The sequence below is a fragment of the Malaclemys terrapin genome, chromosome 1, assembly GCF_027887155.1.
Source record: "Malaclemys terrapin pileata isolate rMalTer1 chromosome 1, rMalTer1.hap1, whole genome shotgun sequence".
Taxonomy (NCBI): Eukaryota; Metazoa; Chordata; order Testudines; family Emydidae; genus Malaclemys; species Malaclemys terrapin.
Genome location: NC_071505.1, coordinates 147,594,782 through 147,611,573, shown reverse-complemented (window position 1 = coordinate 147,611,573; position 16,792 = coordinate 147,594,782). Strand labels below are relative to the sequence as shown.

The 16,792-nt window shown below is 42.5% G+C and overlaps 1 protein-coding gene across 1 annotated transcript in view; it reads left to right on the top strand.

The window, feature by feature from the left end:
• GTF2E1 (general transcription factor IIE subunit 1) overlaps positions 1 to 16,792 on the top strand; it is a 92,688-nt gene that overhangs the window by 57,208 nt on the left and 18,688 nt on the right. Inside the window, exon 3 of the mRNA XM_054042961.1 lies at positions 15,122 to 15,323. Coding sequence (XP_053898936.1) covers positions 15,122 to 15,323 — 202 coding nt within the window. The remainder of the gene's footprint in view (positions 1 to 15,121; positions 15,324 to 16,792) is intronic.

Below are 16,792 nucleotides of genomic sequence, written 5' to 3'. Positions count from 1 at the left end.
CCACACTCCAGCTCCGGGCTCCACTCCAAAGCCCTGCTTATAAGGCTGTTGGTTTGGAAGAAGAAAAAAATACTAAAGCCTTCGTAAAAAATAGCCTCAGAAAGGTCTTGATATGGGACTTAGTGCAGTTGGAAGCAAAGATGAAAATGTTTATCCAGTAGGGATAAGAAGACAATGTTCATGGTGAGCAGAGGGAGAATTCTCAGTCTTTCCAGAAGAAGGGTACAGACTCCATATGACAGGACTTCAGGTCAGGACGATAATTATAATGACTTCCTAGGAGTATTCAGTTATATAGCATACCCACATAGTAGCTTTTCCCCTGCATTACAGACAGATATGCAACTGGGCTTTCAGGAGAAGGATACAAAGTGCAGAGAGATGCTTAGGGGGAAGAGTATCACACTATGGCACTTGATCTTTTCTTGTGCTTCTCAAGCTTCAGAGCGAGAGTGTCTGATCTCTCACATGTACAGACTTAACATTGTTTTAGGGAATATGGCAGGGGTGGGCAAACTATGGCCCGCGGGCCAGATCCGGCCCTTCAGGGTTTTGGATCCAGCCTGCGGGTGGGAGGGCAGAGGTTTCCGTGCGTTGCCTCCAGGCATCACCCCCTACGGCTCCCATTGGCCGGGGACGGGGAACCGTGGCCAATGGGAGCTTTGGGGGAGGTACCTGGAGGCACGGCAAGGGCAGCACACGCAGAACCCTCCACCCCCTCTCCCCCAGGGGCCGCAGCGCTTCCTGGAGCGGCGCAGGGCTGGGGACAGGGCGGGCGTGCAGGGAGCTTGCCCTGAGCCCTTCCTGCACTCCACACCCCCCTTCCAAACCCTGCACTCCCTCACGCACCCCAACCCCCTGCCCCGGCCCTGCATAAAATTTCCCCACCCAGATGTGGCCCTTGGCCCAAAAAGTTTGCCCACCCCTGGAATATGGTATGCTTGTCACCAGATTGAGTATTGCAACTCACTGAAAGGCTTGTTTACCCCTTTCTCTATATTGTCATTGAATCATCGCTCTTGCACTTCCTCTGCATAGAGGTGCACTTCACAGATTCATTTGGGGATTTTCTTCTAAGGGACCTTGGAATGAATTGTCCTGCATACATTGAAGATACATGCAGATTCATACACTTGCACCAGTTTCTGATGAGGAGAGAGTCTAAGGACAAGATCTGAGGGGATTAGGTTAGTTTTTCAATGTTTTTATGCCAAATGGTCTTTACTAGGTAAAGATTTGAGAAAGAAACTTAATAGTGCTCGTAGCCACCTGATCTAATTGTGCAAATTTTTATTGCCTTATTTCAACCCAAATAGTTTGGTCTCTTAATCTTTTTTTTTTTTCTTGTTCCCCATGTAAAAAAGTAAATTATGGCTACCCCCCACCTCCAACCCATGATTGCCATCCCTATTGACTGGGCTGGGATCCACTGTATGGAGAATATTTCCGAGGAAGGGAGGCCTCACCTTTTATGTTTTTGTCCTTTGCCCAAATCCAGTTGGTGTTTTGACTTTGCAGAACCTGGTCTCTAGCAAGAGGACTCCTGTTTCTGTTTGTTGGCCTTATTTATTTATTTTTATCCAGAAAGATGATACAGTGGAATTGCATCTTTATGCAGGGGTTAGGTTCTAAAGTCAGCGCGTAAGGCGAAAATCGCGTGTAGTCAAAATTACCCTTGAAAATTCCTTAAATCGCCCATAAAGTACAGTATACATGGTTTTGTGTACCATAAACAATCCTGTACAGTAATATGTATAATGGATACAGTAATGTACAGTATATAATAGAGTACCTATGCAAAATATAATTTTACAGTACTATATTTTTAATTACATGAGAGAGAGACGGAAGAATAAAAAAGGAAAACAGTAAACCTAACCACTCACCATTCATCCTGGATATTCTTGCTAGTCTACGACGATAATGACACTATTGGGGGGTCATCAGGGCTTGAAGTCGATCCAGGAGACAATGGGCCAGGCTCATCTGCTGCTGGTTGTTTTTTCTTGAAAAACATAGTGATCGGCAACTGTTGCTGTTGTCTCTTGAGCTGCTCAAGCATTTCTTGATACAGTCTCAAATCGTCCGTGATACTACATGTGATTTTGAGGCTTCGGTCCATAGAGGGATTGTATTCAGAAATTAAATCATTCAAGTGTTTCGCTGCTTGGAACACTTCAGCAAATTTATGAAGATTCCAACTTGCTGGCTCTTTCTGTTCGTCGTCGTCATCTTCATCTTCTGTAGACGATTTTATCAGTTGCTCTAACTCTTCGTTAGTCAGTGTTTCTCTATGGCTCTCAATTAATTCTTCAATTTCTTCCTCAAGGATGTCGACGAAGCCATCACCGCCCACTTGCCTGGCCACCTGAACAATGCGTTTCACTTCTTTGTCAATGGTCGGAAACCTTAAAATTATTTACACATTCTTTCCATAGATTTCGCCAACATGCATTGACTGTTTCAGCCATGATTGCATCCATTGCCTGTTTAATATAAGTGATGCAATCGGCAATGTCGAAGGACTTCCAACACTCCATCACATTAAGATTGGGATCAGCATCCATAGCGCTACGTATCCGTGAGAACGTAAGCCTCGTACGTGGCCTTGAAACAGCGAATCACACCTTGGTCGAGAGGTTGGAGAATGGAGGTGGTATTGGGGGGGGAAGAAAGACTACTTCAACGTCATGCACAAACTGGAGTGCCTCAAGGTGGCCAGGAGAATTGTCTATGATCAGCAACACTTTAAAGTCAAGTCCTTTCTCTTCGAGGTACCGCTTGACCTCCGAAATGAAACACTTGTGGAACCAATCCAGAAATAATACTGCCGTCAACCAAGCCTTTTTATTTGATTGCCAGAACACAAGCATGGGGATTTGCAGCCTTGTAGCGCAAGCCCAGCTTTATTAAATGCTCAGCCACATTGCCACAAAACAACACAGTCACACGGTCTTTTGCTGCTTTGAAGCCAGAGGCTTGTCTTTCTGATTTCGAAATGTAAGTGCGGTTGGGCATTTTTTTCCAGAAGAGCCCAGTCTCGTCAGCATTAAAAACTTGTTCCAGAAGATAGCTCTTTTCTTCTATGATTTTCTTTAATTGTTCAGGGTAGGCTTTTGCTGCCTCTTCACCGGCAGTAGTCTACACATTTTTGAGGTTGAAGCGGTTCCTAAAACTGTTAAGCCAACCTTGGCTGGCTTTGAATTCGTTCTCATCAGAAGGCTGTCCCTCTTCAGTGGGAGGTTTGAACAGCGCGTAGAGGCTAAGAGCCTTTTCTTGCCACGTGTTGCCATCGACAGGCACACGTTTATGGTTGAAGTCTTCCAGCCATAAGTTTAATGCCTTTTCAGTTTTCACTAAAGTCTTATCATGCACCTGGCTCGTCACTTTAGCAGTTATTGGAGCACTTGATGCCACGGCTTGACGAATTTCTCTCTCTCGAATCTTGATGGCACGGATGCTAGATTCGTTGCAGCCGTATTTTCGCGCCACGTTGGAGACCGACATACCGTCTCTCAATAAGTCCAACACAGCCAGTTTTTCCTCCAGCATTGGAACAGATCGCTGTTTCTTCAGTTGAGCACCAGATGAAGTAGTTGGCTTGCGTTTAGGGGCCATGTTGTACGAAAAATACGTATCTTTAAACACTAGAATCACACTGAGCGCAGCGAGATGCTCACACTATGAGAGGCACGCAGGAACGGAGACTGACTGAGGGAACAGCAGATTCACATCTCCCATCTCACGCTCACTCCGGGGCATATGCTCGTTGTGCGCGTATAGTTGAATTTGCTTAAGTTAAATGAGTGTATGATGCGACTCCACTGTACAATAGAGATCAAGGTCAAGAAAGGAGAGGTGGCCCCAAATATAGAGGGACTGTGTTTGTGCAAGATGAACAAGGTTTCAAACCTGCACCTTTGATTTAACTAGGCAGCATGGGTGGGCTGGTCAGAGGTGTTATGGTTAGCACCCATATGTCCATAGCTCATATCTATCTTCTACTTGGGTCCCTGGGGAGAGTCCCATAATACTCTCACTCTGTGAATCAACAGAAAGGAAAAATAAGACAACCACAGTGATGGTTAGAAAGTAAAACACTAGTTACTTTCTCTGAGACAGTGTGGAGAGATGTGCACATAAAGCCAGTCCAAGCTTTAGTAGAGACCCTTCCTAATACCATGAATGAGGCTTTCATTCTGGACAGCAGCTCAAGCCCAGTCTGTCCTGTACTCGTCTCATGCTGTCTTCCCCCTTGCCTTCTCTCCCCCCATTCCTAGCTCTAGAATGAGTGAGGTTCCCTTTTCTGGTCCACTTTTAAAAACAGTCTGTAGTAACTGTATTCTAATTTCCTCCTTTTGTACAACAATTCTGGCTCCTTTCTGCAATTACCCAGATCTGTCCTTTGGACCCTCTCTTTCCATCTGCTCCTATTCTCCGCACTGAGAGAGATGTCATTCCTACCAGCCACTGCCCATTTACTGGGTGATGTGGCATACTGCCTGAATTTTCAGTCCAGTTTCCAAATTACTCTTGTTCACCACACATGCAAAAAAGTTTTGGGCTAGCCTATTGCGTAGTTGTAGAGCTTTGTTGGGGTCATATGGCTGCGTTGGTTTTGTTTTTGTCTTGATCTCACATTACACTTACTGGATCTGCTGCATGAGGGTTCTTAAACAAGATACATCAGGAATAGAAGTGATCAAGGAAAGAGCAACAAAAGATTCATGACAGGTGTGTACATAAGGAGAGGGGAAGGGCTGCCATGTGAAAAGATACATTAAAGACACCTAGAATTAAGGAGGAAGAATAATGAGAACCAGTAAAAGTATCAAAGTTTATTTGGGTGTTCCTGGTTACTCCATCCCAATACAAGAGTAAGGTTGCATGTGGTGAAATATAACAGGTAGCTCTCTTAAAATGAATTTTAAAATACTTTTTATGTGACTAAGAATAGAATTTAGAGTTTCACTAGCAAATACAAAAGTGCTAACCGCCCTGATGTTTCTCAGCATAAACTGAATCCCACCTTGGTCAGGGAGACATGTCCTCCCATTATACAGTATTACACACTTGGATTCACTGAGTTGTTTTTTTAAAGCTACTTTCTGAAACAGCTGGACGAGATGGATGGTCCATCGGTCTGAGCTGGTGCATCAGGAAGAAAAGGATATTAATACTGGTCTATTCCAGTACTGCAGAGAAACAGGATACCAGACCAGATGGCCCATGATGAGTCTGTCTGGTAAGGCAGTTCTTAGTTCCTAAGTAACCACTCGCTGAAAAAAGCTGAATGGTTCTCCTTAAGTGCCCACCAGTGTATGTCGTTCTTAAAATAGGAGGAAAAAGTAAGCTGAAGAGCAGCATGTCTCTTGCTCTCTCTTCAGGACAGAACCTGCTGGGGAGTGGAGGTTTTGTACCTTGTAATAACAAATTAAATACAAGAATATGAATGTGGTTAGGCATAAGTACAAGATGTTTGTTCTTTTCTCCTGTGCTGGCCAATCTTGAAATACTAATAAATAGAATATTAAAAACAAAGCATTATCTTGGAGTTCTTCCTCTACCTAGCCTTCTTATTTGAACTCCTGTGGTCAGCAGGTTAAGCCAGACTTCTGAGGCATGCAACTTTTTGAAGCACTGGTGTGGAAATATAGGCTTTTGACATTGGCCTGTAAGCCTTTCAGATGAGTACCTAGAGACTGTTTAAGACAAGTATTTCACTTTCATTCTTTGTTCTTAAATAGATTCCTTGTGTGTACATGAGGCTTTGTGTTTCATGCAAATCCTTTCCACATCCATAACACTTCCCCTCTGAAACCCTTCATTTAACTGGCATTTACTGTAGTGAGGAGGGAATTGTATTTTTAATTTTTTTTATTTATTGTTCTCTATTGGAGGCTCAAATAGCTTTGCGATGAAAGCTCATAGAGCTGGGAATTCTAATAGCTGCATCAAGCAACAATGAGAAGTAAATCTCTTTAATCAACATACACACAAAAAAACAGGGTGGTCTAACAAATGAGCATAGGGCATAGAAATCATAAACTCTAATCTTCGTTTGGCTATTAACTCTCTCACTGTGTGGGCTTGAGCTAGCTACTTAACATATCTGTGCCTCTGTTTTCCTGTGCATAAATCGGAGATACATATCTACCTTTATCATGCACATTGAGATCCTCTGAAAAAGATACAGTACTTTATATATGTTAAATGTTTTTTATTATTTTAAGGACGTTTTAACAATAAGAACAAGAGCTGCTGAGGCATCATTTGATGCTCTGAGATAACGTGCACTGAACTGCCTCATTAAAATCCACTCTGTGGCTTAATGGAGGCCTTCTGTTTCCAGCACTGCCAGTCCCTAACCTTTATAGATGTACACGTTTCTGAAATTGAGAGTACATAATGCATAAGCATATGTATTGGTTAAGTGAAATTTCACTCTGGATGTGGTGAGACACTGATTAACAGCAATTATAAATTACCATCTTCTTACCATCTTGCTGCTAATGCAGCATGTCTGTCTCTCCTCTTGATGTATAGTTGCCATTTTATTTATTTTTAAATGAATTTCATTTAAAAGGACAGATGGGAAATTCTGAGAGCTTTTCATATGCTGGGAAATTGTAGTTTTGTATCCTCCAGAAGGTGGTGTTTCCTGAACACGCTTCTGGTGAGTATTAGTCAAAAATAGTTCTAGTGAATGCAAGCCCTTAAATACAGTATCTGTTACATATATTTCAAAATAATAGGGGCTTGGTAATGCAGTGGGTTAATGCACCAGCCCTTCACTACCTGGGTTCAACCTTGGCTTAAGTCCCAAATGAAATGTTTGGTCTCAGTTTACTACTTAGAGGGAAAATCCATATTCTAAATCTGTCATATAACTGGGTAGTACCGGCTCAGGAGAAGCCCAAGGAATAAGCCGAGGGCACTGCAGGTCAGGTTTATTTGCATTGGCATAGCTGTGGGGATGGGGGACAGGAAAAGCAGCATGGTGGCTTCACTGCACTCACCCACCCCTTTGCAGGTCTGAACCAATGTGCATTGGGGAAATTCACACACTGCCCCTGTTTGCTCTAGTGGCAGTTTCTCATGGAAGGCACTGTGGACCTGCCTACCTGTTTCTGAACTAAATCCATAATGCTTTTCACATGCTCTTCTGAGCAGCACCTTTTATGTGTCACTTTCACCTCCCCATTTTCAGATGTCTCCAGGCTCTTCTGGCCTTGCCCCATCACTGTCTTTAACCTCTGTAGTATGTCTTGGTCACAGTGAAATTCATTCTATTTGAAGGTGAGAGAAATTTAAAACAAGTATTTTTAAGTGTCATGATGAAAGCCTATGCATTTTAGGTGAGATTGGCAAGGTGACTTTTATCCAGGATTTTGGATTACAAATATTCTCTAGATGCCAACCTTCATTGTGCACAGCCTGGTGTTTATAACAGTTAGAGCTTCTTGCAGTAACGTGCATTTGAATATCTAGAGCCCCAGACAAGACTAATATAAAAATATACGCGCTCTTCTCATGTCACATTTCAAGAGCTAATGCTGCAATCAGCTTTGGGCAGTAGAATGTCCTCAAGAATTTGAGATCCAGTGGACCATAAAATCTGTTTCAGAAAGATTAAATGTGGCATTAGTATGGTTTATGCTAAATAGTGTTTTCTGTAACTGCCTTTTTTTTTTTTTTTTTGAATAAACTGGAGTATTTGTAATGATGAGATTCTGATAAACTTGCTTATTTAAAACAAAAACAACAATAAAAACCACCTTGCACATTATTGCTAAAAGGGGCTTGCTTTTTTTGGAAGTGAACCATGAATGCAAACATGTCTAGGGCCATGGGATATCAAAAGGGGCATATAGGCTGCAACAACATATAAGGGAATAGAGACCATATAGCCTCAGGACTAGAGCCTAAAATGCTCCACATCCTGACCAATTTTGATGCTTTCTCCTCACAATCACGAGGGGTTGTTTATAAAGGGCCAGGAGTCTGGGTGGTCCAGAAGGATATGTGAAATGCCTTGTGTATATGAAACACCTTGAATTAGGAGCTCCGGAGTTCTAATTCCAACTATGCCACTGATATTTTATGAGCAAATCACATAATCTCCATGTGCCTCCGTTTCCCCTCTTGCTCCAGTTTCTAGTAGGCAGGTGTTATCATCCTAACACACAGCAGGCACTAATTGGTCCCTCTGTCAGAGAAGTCTTAGCAGGAGGCCAAGAATTAAATGATCTACAGAGACTGAATACTTTCACCCCTACAGATGGTCCGTCAGGCCAATGCTAAGGCACTTTAACTAAACTTGTTCAAGGTCACATAGGAAGTCAGTTTTAGAGATGGAACTAGAACCCAGGAGTCCTGACTTCCAGGCCACTGCTCCAGCCCGCCACTCCCTCGAACTACAATACGTGGTACGTAAATAATGATCCAGAAGCTATTGTGACTGAGCTGGATTTCCCCTCCTTAGTGGGTCAGGAGGGCGATGCCTTCGGTGCTGTGGTAAATGGTCTTCTAGACCCTGGAAATCAATAAGAGATGAAGGGAACTTAATTATAGGCAGTGTTGGTAGCATTGCCTATAATTAAGGGTGACCGACATTTCCCATTGTAAGAGCCTGTTTTCAGTTACTTATAACTTTGTCAAACTGCAACCATTTGGCTTAAAATTTTCCATATTGGGTGTCTTCCTCAGGCTGAATTGTTTTGGAAAATTACAGCCAAAACAGTTCACCCACGTCCAAGAACAAGGCTAGGGAAAAATACTTGTTTTGCCTGTATTAAAAAAAAAAAAAATCCATGGTGGGGTCCCCATGCTTTGGAGCAGGGACTTGAAATCTGGCAGGGGGTGGCCTTTGTTTCAGATGTACCTTTTTGCTGTTCCTGTGACAATCCGCCCAAATTTGGCCAGGTTATAAGCCTTTGGAAAAAAATGCAGTTTGCACATGCTCAGTAGAGACTTATTAGATTTGTAGCAGCTAAAATCCCTGAAGATTCAATTCATGTACCTTCCTGGGCTGAGCAGGACTTTCGCCTGCAGTTTCAACTGGGGCTGCTGTTGGTCTATCCTGGCTCCTGAACAGAACGCAGAGGGCCAGTCTCTGCTATGCTCTCAATGATTCCCTGCAGAGGAGTAAGAACTAGACCTTTTGAGGTGTATGGGCAGAGTTGATTGAAACAGTTGTCTTTGGTGACGGGGGCAGGAGGGGACCTGGAATGGTTGGGGGGAGACTGAGATTGGGAGCCAGGGGAAAAAAACGGGACACGGGGACTGGCAGCCAGTAAGGACGAGGAGCTCAGGTGGCAGAATGTAACTGACTGGGAAAAGAGAATGGGGCTGAGAACCAGGGATGAGGGGAGAGAAGAGACCGATCTGATGGGGAGAACTGGGACTGGCTGGGCAAAAAGACTGGGCCAGGGAGCTAGAGATGGGGAAGACACTGAGATTGGGACTGGATGTTATTTGGAATGGGGAACATGTGCAGGGGGGTGGGGGCTCCTGGGAGCCATGGGGGAGAGAGACCAATCCAGTGAGAAGCTGGGAGCAGGGAAACTGGGATTGACTGGACAAAGAGCTGGGGGATGAGGTGGCGTACTGGGAGTGGCTGGGCAAGGAGATGGTGACAAGAAGCCTGAGGAGTAGAGACTGGGCCTGGCTGCATGAGGAGAATGTCACTGATGTGAGGAGCCAAGAGTGGGGAACGGACAAGACTACGACAGGGAGAAATTGGAGCGAAGGGAACAGAAGGGGTCAAACTTGGGGTGACTGGCAGAAGAGTATATGCCCTAGGTTACACTCCCCTCCAGAGCTTAGTACCCAAGAATCCTGAGTCCCACCATTCCTCTGTCCATGAGTTTCACAGATGTTTGCTGACCGCAAAGTGTGTCATCCCCCTCTAATGCTGGTCAACATATAGTAGTAGGTTTTCATCCTATCAATTACTCCATTAACTCAAGCAGTAAACCACTGCGATGGAGCTATAGGTTCCAACCTTCTGATGAACCGTGTGGATGTGTGTGTCATTATCAGAGCCCATCATGGAATTTCTGTTTTTTTCAGTTTCCTTTTTTAAAAAAACGTAGAAATTACATACAAAAAATTACATTAAAAGAGTATTAAGGTTACAAAGTCAAGCACTCAGAAGTTAGGAAATGCCAGGATTTAAGTTGCCCATGCATCCTTAATTCAACACCTTGTTTGGGTGTATAGATTAAGATACAGGCTTTAATTAATGATTACATATTATTTTTTCCACAGAACCTCTGCCTCGTTCAGTTCCCAGGATCACCTGCTCTGGGGATGAATCAGGATTACGTAGTGAAGAAGGCTGTTGTCTGTTAGACCCCTGTTTTATTTGTTGCAAAAGTTGGAAGGTGTGTAGTGAATGAGGCAGGGGACTCCAGGAAGGGAAAGGGCAGTCTCAGAGTTAAGGCAGTTGAACGCTGCCTTGGAGTTACAGGTTCTAACCCTGCTGCTGCCACAGCTCCTACGGGATCCTGGGCAAGTCACCTAAACTGAACTTTTCACAAGTGTTCATTCATTGTGTGTTCCTCATGTTCTGAGTGCCTGACTTGAGAGCCTGATTTGCAGAAGTGCCGAGCGCTCACAGCTGCATCTCAAGTCAATGGAAGCTGTGCTTTGAACGTATGAAGTGCTATATAATTCTAAGTACTCTGAAAAACCAGATTCTAGGCATCTCAAATTGGGAACCTAAAATTAGTGGATACTTTTGACTTTAATCTCTGTGCCTCAGTTCCCCATCTGTAAAATGGGGATAATAATATCTGCTTATCTCACAGGGGTATTGTAAAAATATATTCATTAAAATTTAAGCACTCAGATACTATGGTGATGAGCACCACAGAAAACTCCATGAGGCAATTAATAATTATGTCTTTAGAGCAGGGTTTGAAGCATGTGCAGTAAATAAGGCCTGGGGCCATTCATTGAATAATGAGAATAAAACAAAATATTGAATAATTGCTCATTAAGTGAACACTGTCCATCCTGTGTATTGAATGAGCCGGGGTCCTGTTGGAAAAATAGTGTGTGATCATGTAATTAGATTGTATCATAAGGTATATGCAAAAGGGGGCTGAATTAGGATTCCACAGGCAACTTTAATTCTGGCATCTCCTAACTTTTGGGTACTTGACTTTGCAACCTTAATACTCTTTTAATATAGGTTTTTATGTAATAAAAGTATAGCTAATACAATGCGTATGTTCATGTATTATGTGCTTAGTATAATGTTTAGACTTAGCTGTTGACTCTTCCCTTTACTCAGTCCCTGCTGGCTAGATTTCATTTGACTGAATATTCTGGCCTGCATACTTCAGAATCTGATGTGCTGCTTACTTGTAGTATGCCTTGGGGAACCCACTCACCAGTTTGTTCACCCTTGCAAGTCTAGGAATGTACGATTCTGATCTCTTTCAAATAGGTATCTTTTTACATACTGTAGATTTCTATAGAGTACCAGGAGAAGTGCACTAAGTGTGTGCACGGTGGCTGGGGAAAGGAGGACATCTATTTCTGGTTTCACATTTCGAAGCCTCTTGACTGACCACTTTCTTTTTTTTTAAAGCTAGGCTCACTCTTGCCAGCCAGGATATCTGACCACTTTGGTTTGCATGACAGCATCTGATTGGAAAAGCAAAACTGTGCCTTTGTTGGGATGACAGGAGGAATGGTGCAAGTCTGAAAATCTCTGACCTTAGAGTGACCACAGTTTGTCTAATGAGACAAATTCCTATGTGACAATATTGTAATGCATGTTTGGCAGAAAGTTGTATCAAAGTTGTTGAGATGCAATGTCTCAAGGCAGTGATGTATAGTAGTGATATAGTGATTTTGTGACCTCTTAACATCCCACAAGTGAGGTTTTCAGCATTGTCCTGGTGGGCGGCACTTGAGAGTAGCTGCTCAGTTCTGCTCCTAAATGTGGGTATTTCTTGTAAAGTGTTGCCTCGCCACAAAAAACTTGAGCACGATTGCAGGAAACTTGTCGCTCCAATCATTCTCCAGATTTTTTACGTAACTCATTATATTGACATTTATTTTTTGTTCCTTAAGAGCCCTGGAGAAGTTGCAGTAAATCAGCCTTAGTTTTAAGAATTCTATTAAATTAGAGCTGCATAAACTCTGATTATTTTTTTTTAAGGTGCTTTGAATTGGAGCTGTCCTGACTGTTTTTAATCTTTAGTTAAGATGCCAGGGGTTCGTGAGTGAAAGTGTGAAAAGCCTGAGCCACCTAAGAAATGTTTAACCGGGCTTTTCTGTAGGGCTTGCAGTCAACCACTCTCCAGTCAATAAACTCATAATATGAGCTGAATCTTACTAATTATTCTAGACTTATTCAGGTTGTTCTGTGAATTCAGGGGTACTGATGGCCTCAGATGTGGAATGTGAATGAGATCAAACTGTGACTTAAAACTTAACTGGACTGACAAAGTTATATAATGTGCAGTTTATGCATGAGTGGTGGTGCTTTTTATAGCATGACAAAATAAGCATAGTGCTTTATGCTTGGATTAAGAAAGGGCTGGAGAAAGCCACCGTTTTCCCATTCTCACTCAGCGTCTTTTGCCACCACTGTCAATGCTCTTGCTTTCCCATGCAGATAATGTTAACTTTCTAAAGTAAGGACTGAAGTGCCTGTTTTGTCAATTTTTTTTTCAAAATCACTGACTTCATGAGTTCAAAAAGTTGACTTTAATGTGAACATTATTGGGTTTGTTTTTTGTCTAGGAAAAACTCTGGGGGTAGAGGAGAGAGAGAGAGAGAGAAAGTTTTTAATGCAAAAAAATGAAAACATTGTGTAGGCTATACATAAGACACTAATTTTGTGTCTGTTTAGGTTGCAGTGGGGGGAGAGACAGAGATCTGTCATCCCTGATTCACAGTACAAAGAGAAAAAGTTCACAAATATAAACGAACTTTAAAAATTTAGAAATCCCTGTGAGGTGCTGCAGGTTGTACCTAATGTAATAAACAGCACTTATTGTAGTGTCTTATTTTCAGAGTACTAACTAATCCTTGCAACCACTTGTGAAACAGCTAGGTAAGTATTATCCCCATTTTACATTTGGGGAAGCAGAGAGATAAAGTGACTAGCCCCAGGTTCATGTGGTAAATATATGTTGGAAGCAACATGAGACCCCAGGAGACAATGTCCCCATCATCTGAATCTAGAACCCAATGGTTAATGTACAACAATGTACACAGTTGTGACTTTAGGAAACTTCCAGTGCAGTGTGGCAGATATTCTGACCCCTCTCCCTGCCCAAGTTTACCTCTTCAAAGTTGACCCAGAGGCTGAGTTTGCACATGGTGCAAGTGATCTAGCCGTTGGTACACATGTTCATTGTCAGATGAGTTGACTTCCCTACACACCTTGACAAGTCAACAAATGAGACTGCTATTAAATAGAGTGCAAGCTTTTCATGAAGAAAGAGAGCCCTGGGGACAGTAATGCAGTGAGGTAGCAGGTAAATATTATTCCCAGTTCACAGATTGGGAAACAGAAAAAGGGGAAATTACTTGCCTATGAGATGCTTTAATCTAGTCGATTGGCAAGGAACTAGGAGTGAGAAGCTGTGGCTTCAAATCCAGATTCTGACACTGACTTTGCACATGACCGTGGGCAAGTCACTTCCCTTCTCAGTGCCTCAGGTTCCCTGTTTGTAACAAGGAATAATATTTACCTTCTTTCTTCATAGGGCATTGTGAGGCTACACTAAATGTTTGCCCTATAAAGGCAAAATAATGCAACTAGTTAGTGGTAGAGGTGTGAAGATAAATCCAAAAGCCTCTGCTCTCAGCCCTCAATTTAATCTTCTAGGTAAGTAGCACCACTTTCTCCATCTAGGATTTGGGAGGACCTGAATTTCCTTCGCATCACTGCAAGTGTAGCGTGAGATAACGTGTTTTGCAGCAACTCTAATACTGAGCTGGATGGGAAAGTCCTGCTGTAAATGTGGGTCCCTAAAATTCTTAGCCACAGATTGACAAGTGAACTGGAACAGAAAATCCTCCACTCCACTGCAGAAGTACTTAAAAAAAAAAAAAAAAAAAAAAGTAACTTCAGTGCTGCTGAACCGATTTCCTTTTCCCTTGGCTTGTTTCTTAGATCGTGATGGTCTACAAAACAATCTAAATTAGAGTAAATTCTGACCTTTTGGGGGGTTACACATACACAACATTTCTAATTGGAATGCAAGAGACCAGTTTTTTCCCTTTTTTCTTTATAGTCAAGCAACTCTAAACTAACCGAACAGACTTTTAAAAAGATAAAGAAAAATTGTCTTTGTTTGGAGACCAGACATTTTCCATGCTTGACTCATAGAAATTTTTGGAGAAAATTACTACCAACTGAAAGGGAGAGGGAGTGGGTTAATCTTTTAGTAGAATGTGAGCATTAAAAACACTGTTTTTAGTAGCAGTATGGAATGAAATTGAGTGATCGTCCCTCCCCCCAAGATTATTTTAGAGAGGGATGAAGGCAAGTTCTTCAGACCCTGCAAGCCTCGAAATTTGACCATCCCAAAATACATCTTGAAACTGATATTTCAGTGCCATTAAAAATGTGTGGTAAAGAAAAGAATGTGTAATGCTAGGATATGTCTGAAAGGTGCAACTTGCCATCCTTTAGGGCTTTTCAGAGAGAGCGGCTTTGCAGAGAAACCCTAACCAGTTTTCTGCATCACTGGATGGCATCGAAAGTCTCACTTGTGAAGTAACTCCCTGCTCTCCATGTGTCAGTATATAATGCCTGCATCTGTAACTTTCACTCTATGCATCCGAAGAAGTGAGGTTTTTACTCACGAAAGCTTATGCCCAAATAAATCTGTTAGTCTTTAAGGTGCCACCAGACTCCTTGTTGTTTTTGTAGATACAGACTAACACGGCTACCCCCTGATACTTGTCACTTTATCTGGTTAAAATAATAATCAGGTACATTATGTGTGGGAAGAAAGTTGTCCCAAGGAAAAATGCTATTTAGTTTCAATCTAAGAGAACAGTAAAATACTTCTTTTTAAATGCTGCATAAAGATGTGGGCCTTTTGACTTTCTCCTAGTGCTTAGCAACTTCTTTTCTGTTTAGGAACCTTCCGCTGTACGTTCTGTCAGAATGAAGTGGAAGAGGATGAGTCGGCGATGCCCAAAAAGGATGCACGGACTCTTGTGGCAAGGTTTAACGAGCAGATTGAGCCCATCTATGCACTGCTACGAGAGACAGAGGACGTTAACTTGGCCTATGAAATCCTTGAGCCAGAACCCACAGAGATTCCTGCACTGAAACAGAGGTGGGAATGGGCACAAAGTCCTCTTCAGCCACACTGCTTTCATATTGCATGTTTGTCTGCCTTAACCATATCATTGCCTGAATCTTGATAACTTGTTTGTTCAGCGTCAGCAATGCAGGACACTGATAAATAATCTTTGCCTCAAGAGATTTACAGTCTACAATTGCCATAAAACAAAGCAGACTGAAGCTGCCCTTGCCTTTTAATAAGACTATTTGTCCCACAGGAGGCTTGTACATAGCTGCTGCGTAAGAAGCTGAGACCACATAGTTTTCCAAGACCATCTTTAACTTCAGAGAAGAGCTGTGACCACTTTAGAGCTCTGTAGGCAGCCTCTGGACTCCAGGACACACTTTGGGCGCCCCATGCTGTTTTACTGTCTTCTTTCCATTGGAAACATCTTTTCTTTCACCTTCTTTTTCTTTTGCTTCTATGAAGGTTTTGAAACTCCACACTTCGCATTTTCAAACCCACTTATAACAAAACTCTTATACAAAGAAATTATTTATGAGTATCTTTTTTATTCTTATTTTCCCCCACTTGATACACACCTTTATAGGGAAAGACCTGTTACAAATCAAGAACTCTAAGATTAATATTTTCCTAGCCGTAGGAAGCCAAACTGCATCCTTCAGAAGATTTCTAACTATGCAAAAAGAGATAACATTTAAATAGCATAGAAAGATGCAGTGAGCTGTCAGTTTTGTCAGCTGCGGTGAAATCTAGTGTGCTCTGCCTATTTTCAATTTATAAAAAAAAGACTTACGCACACCCGGAAAAAAAAGTTACACTACTGGAGCAACCGCCCCCACCGAATATAATGTTGTTGGTTTTTCAGGTTTCCTTCTTTTACATGCAGACTAACTTGTCTAGTCCCTTCTAGCCAGGGATCTCAGATATGAACTAACTAATGTTCTCCATCTCACAGATAAATAAACTAAGGTATATTCAGAGGGGAACTGACTTGTCCAAGACCAAACTGTCAGATACAGGAGTAGAATTTTTGGTGCCTTTATTCCTAACCCTATGGCTTAATCATTAGACTTTGCTTTAAAACCAGTTCTTCTTCGAGTGCTTGCTCATATCCATTCCATTAGGTGTGCGCGCGCCGCGTGCACGATCGTCGGAAGATTTTCTACCCTAGCAACACTGGCGGGTCGGCTGTGGAGCCCCCTAGAGTGGCGCCTTCATGGCGCTGAATATATACCCCAGCCGACCCGGCGCCCCCTCAGTTCCTTCTTACCGCCCCTGACGGTCGTTGGAACTGTGGAGCACGGCGTAGCTGTTCTCCACTCTCCCTAGCTTATCCAGTTATTCACAGTTATAGTTGTAGTTCTAGTTGTTTATAGTTATATAGCTGGTTATTCACTTGTTTATAGTTGTTATATAGTTAAAAAAAGGGGGATTAAGGGGGTTGTCTCCCCCCTTTTTCCCCGGCCGCGTGGTCGGGCTCATGCCCAAGGCTCCCG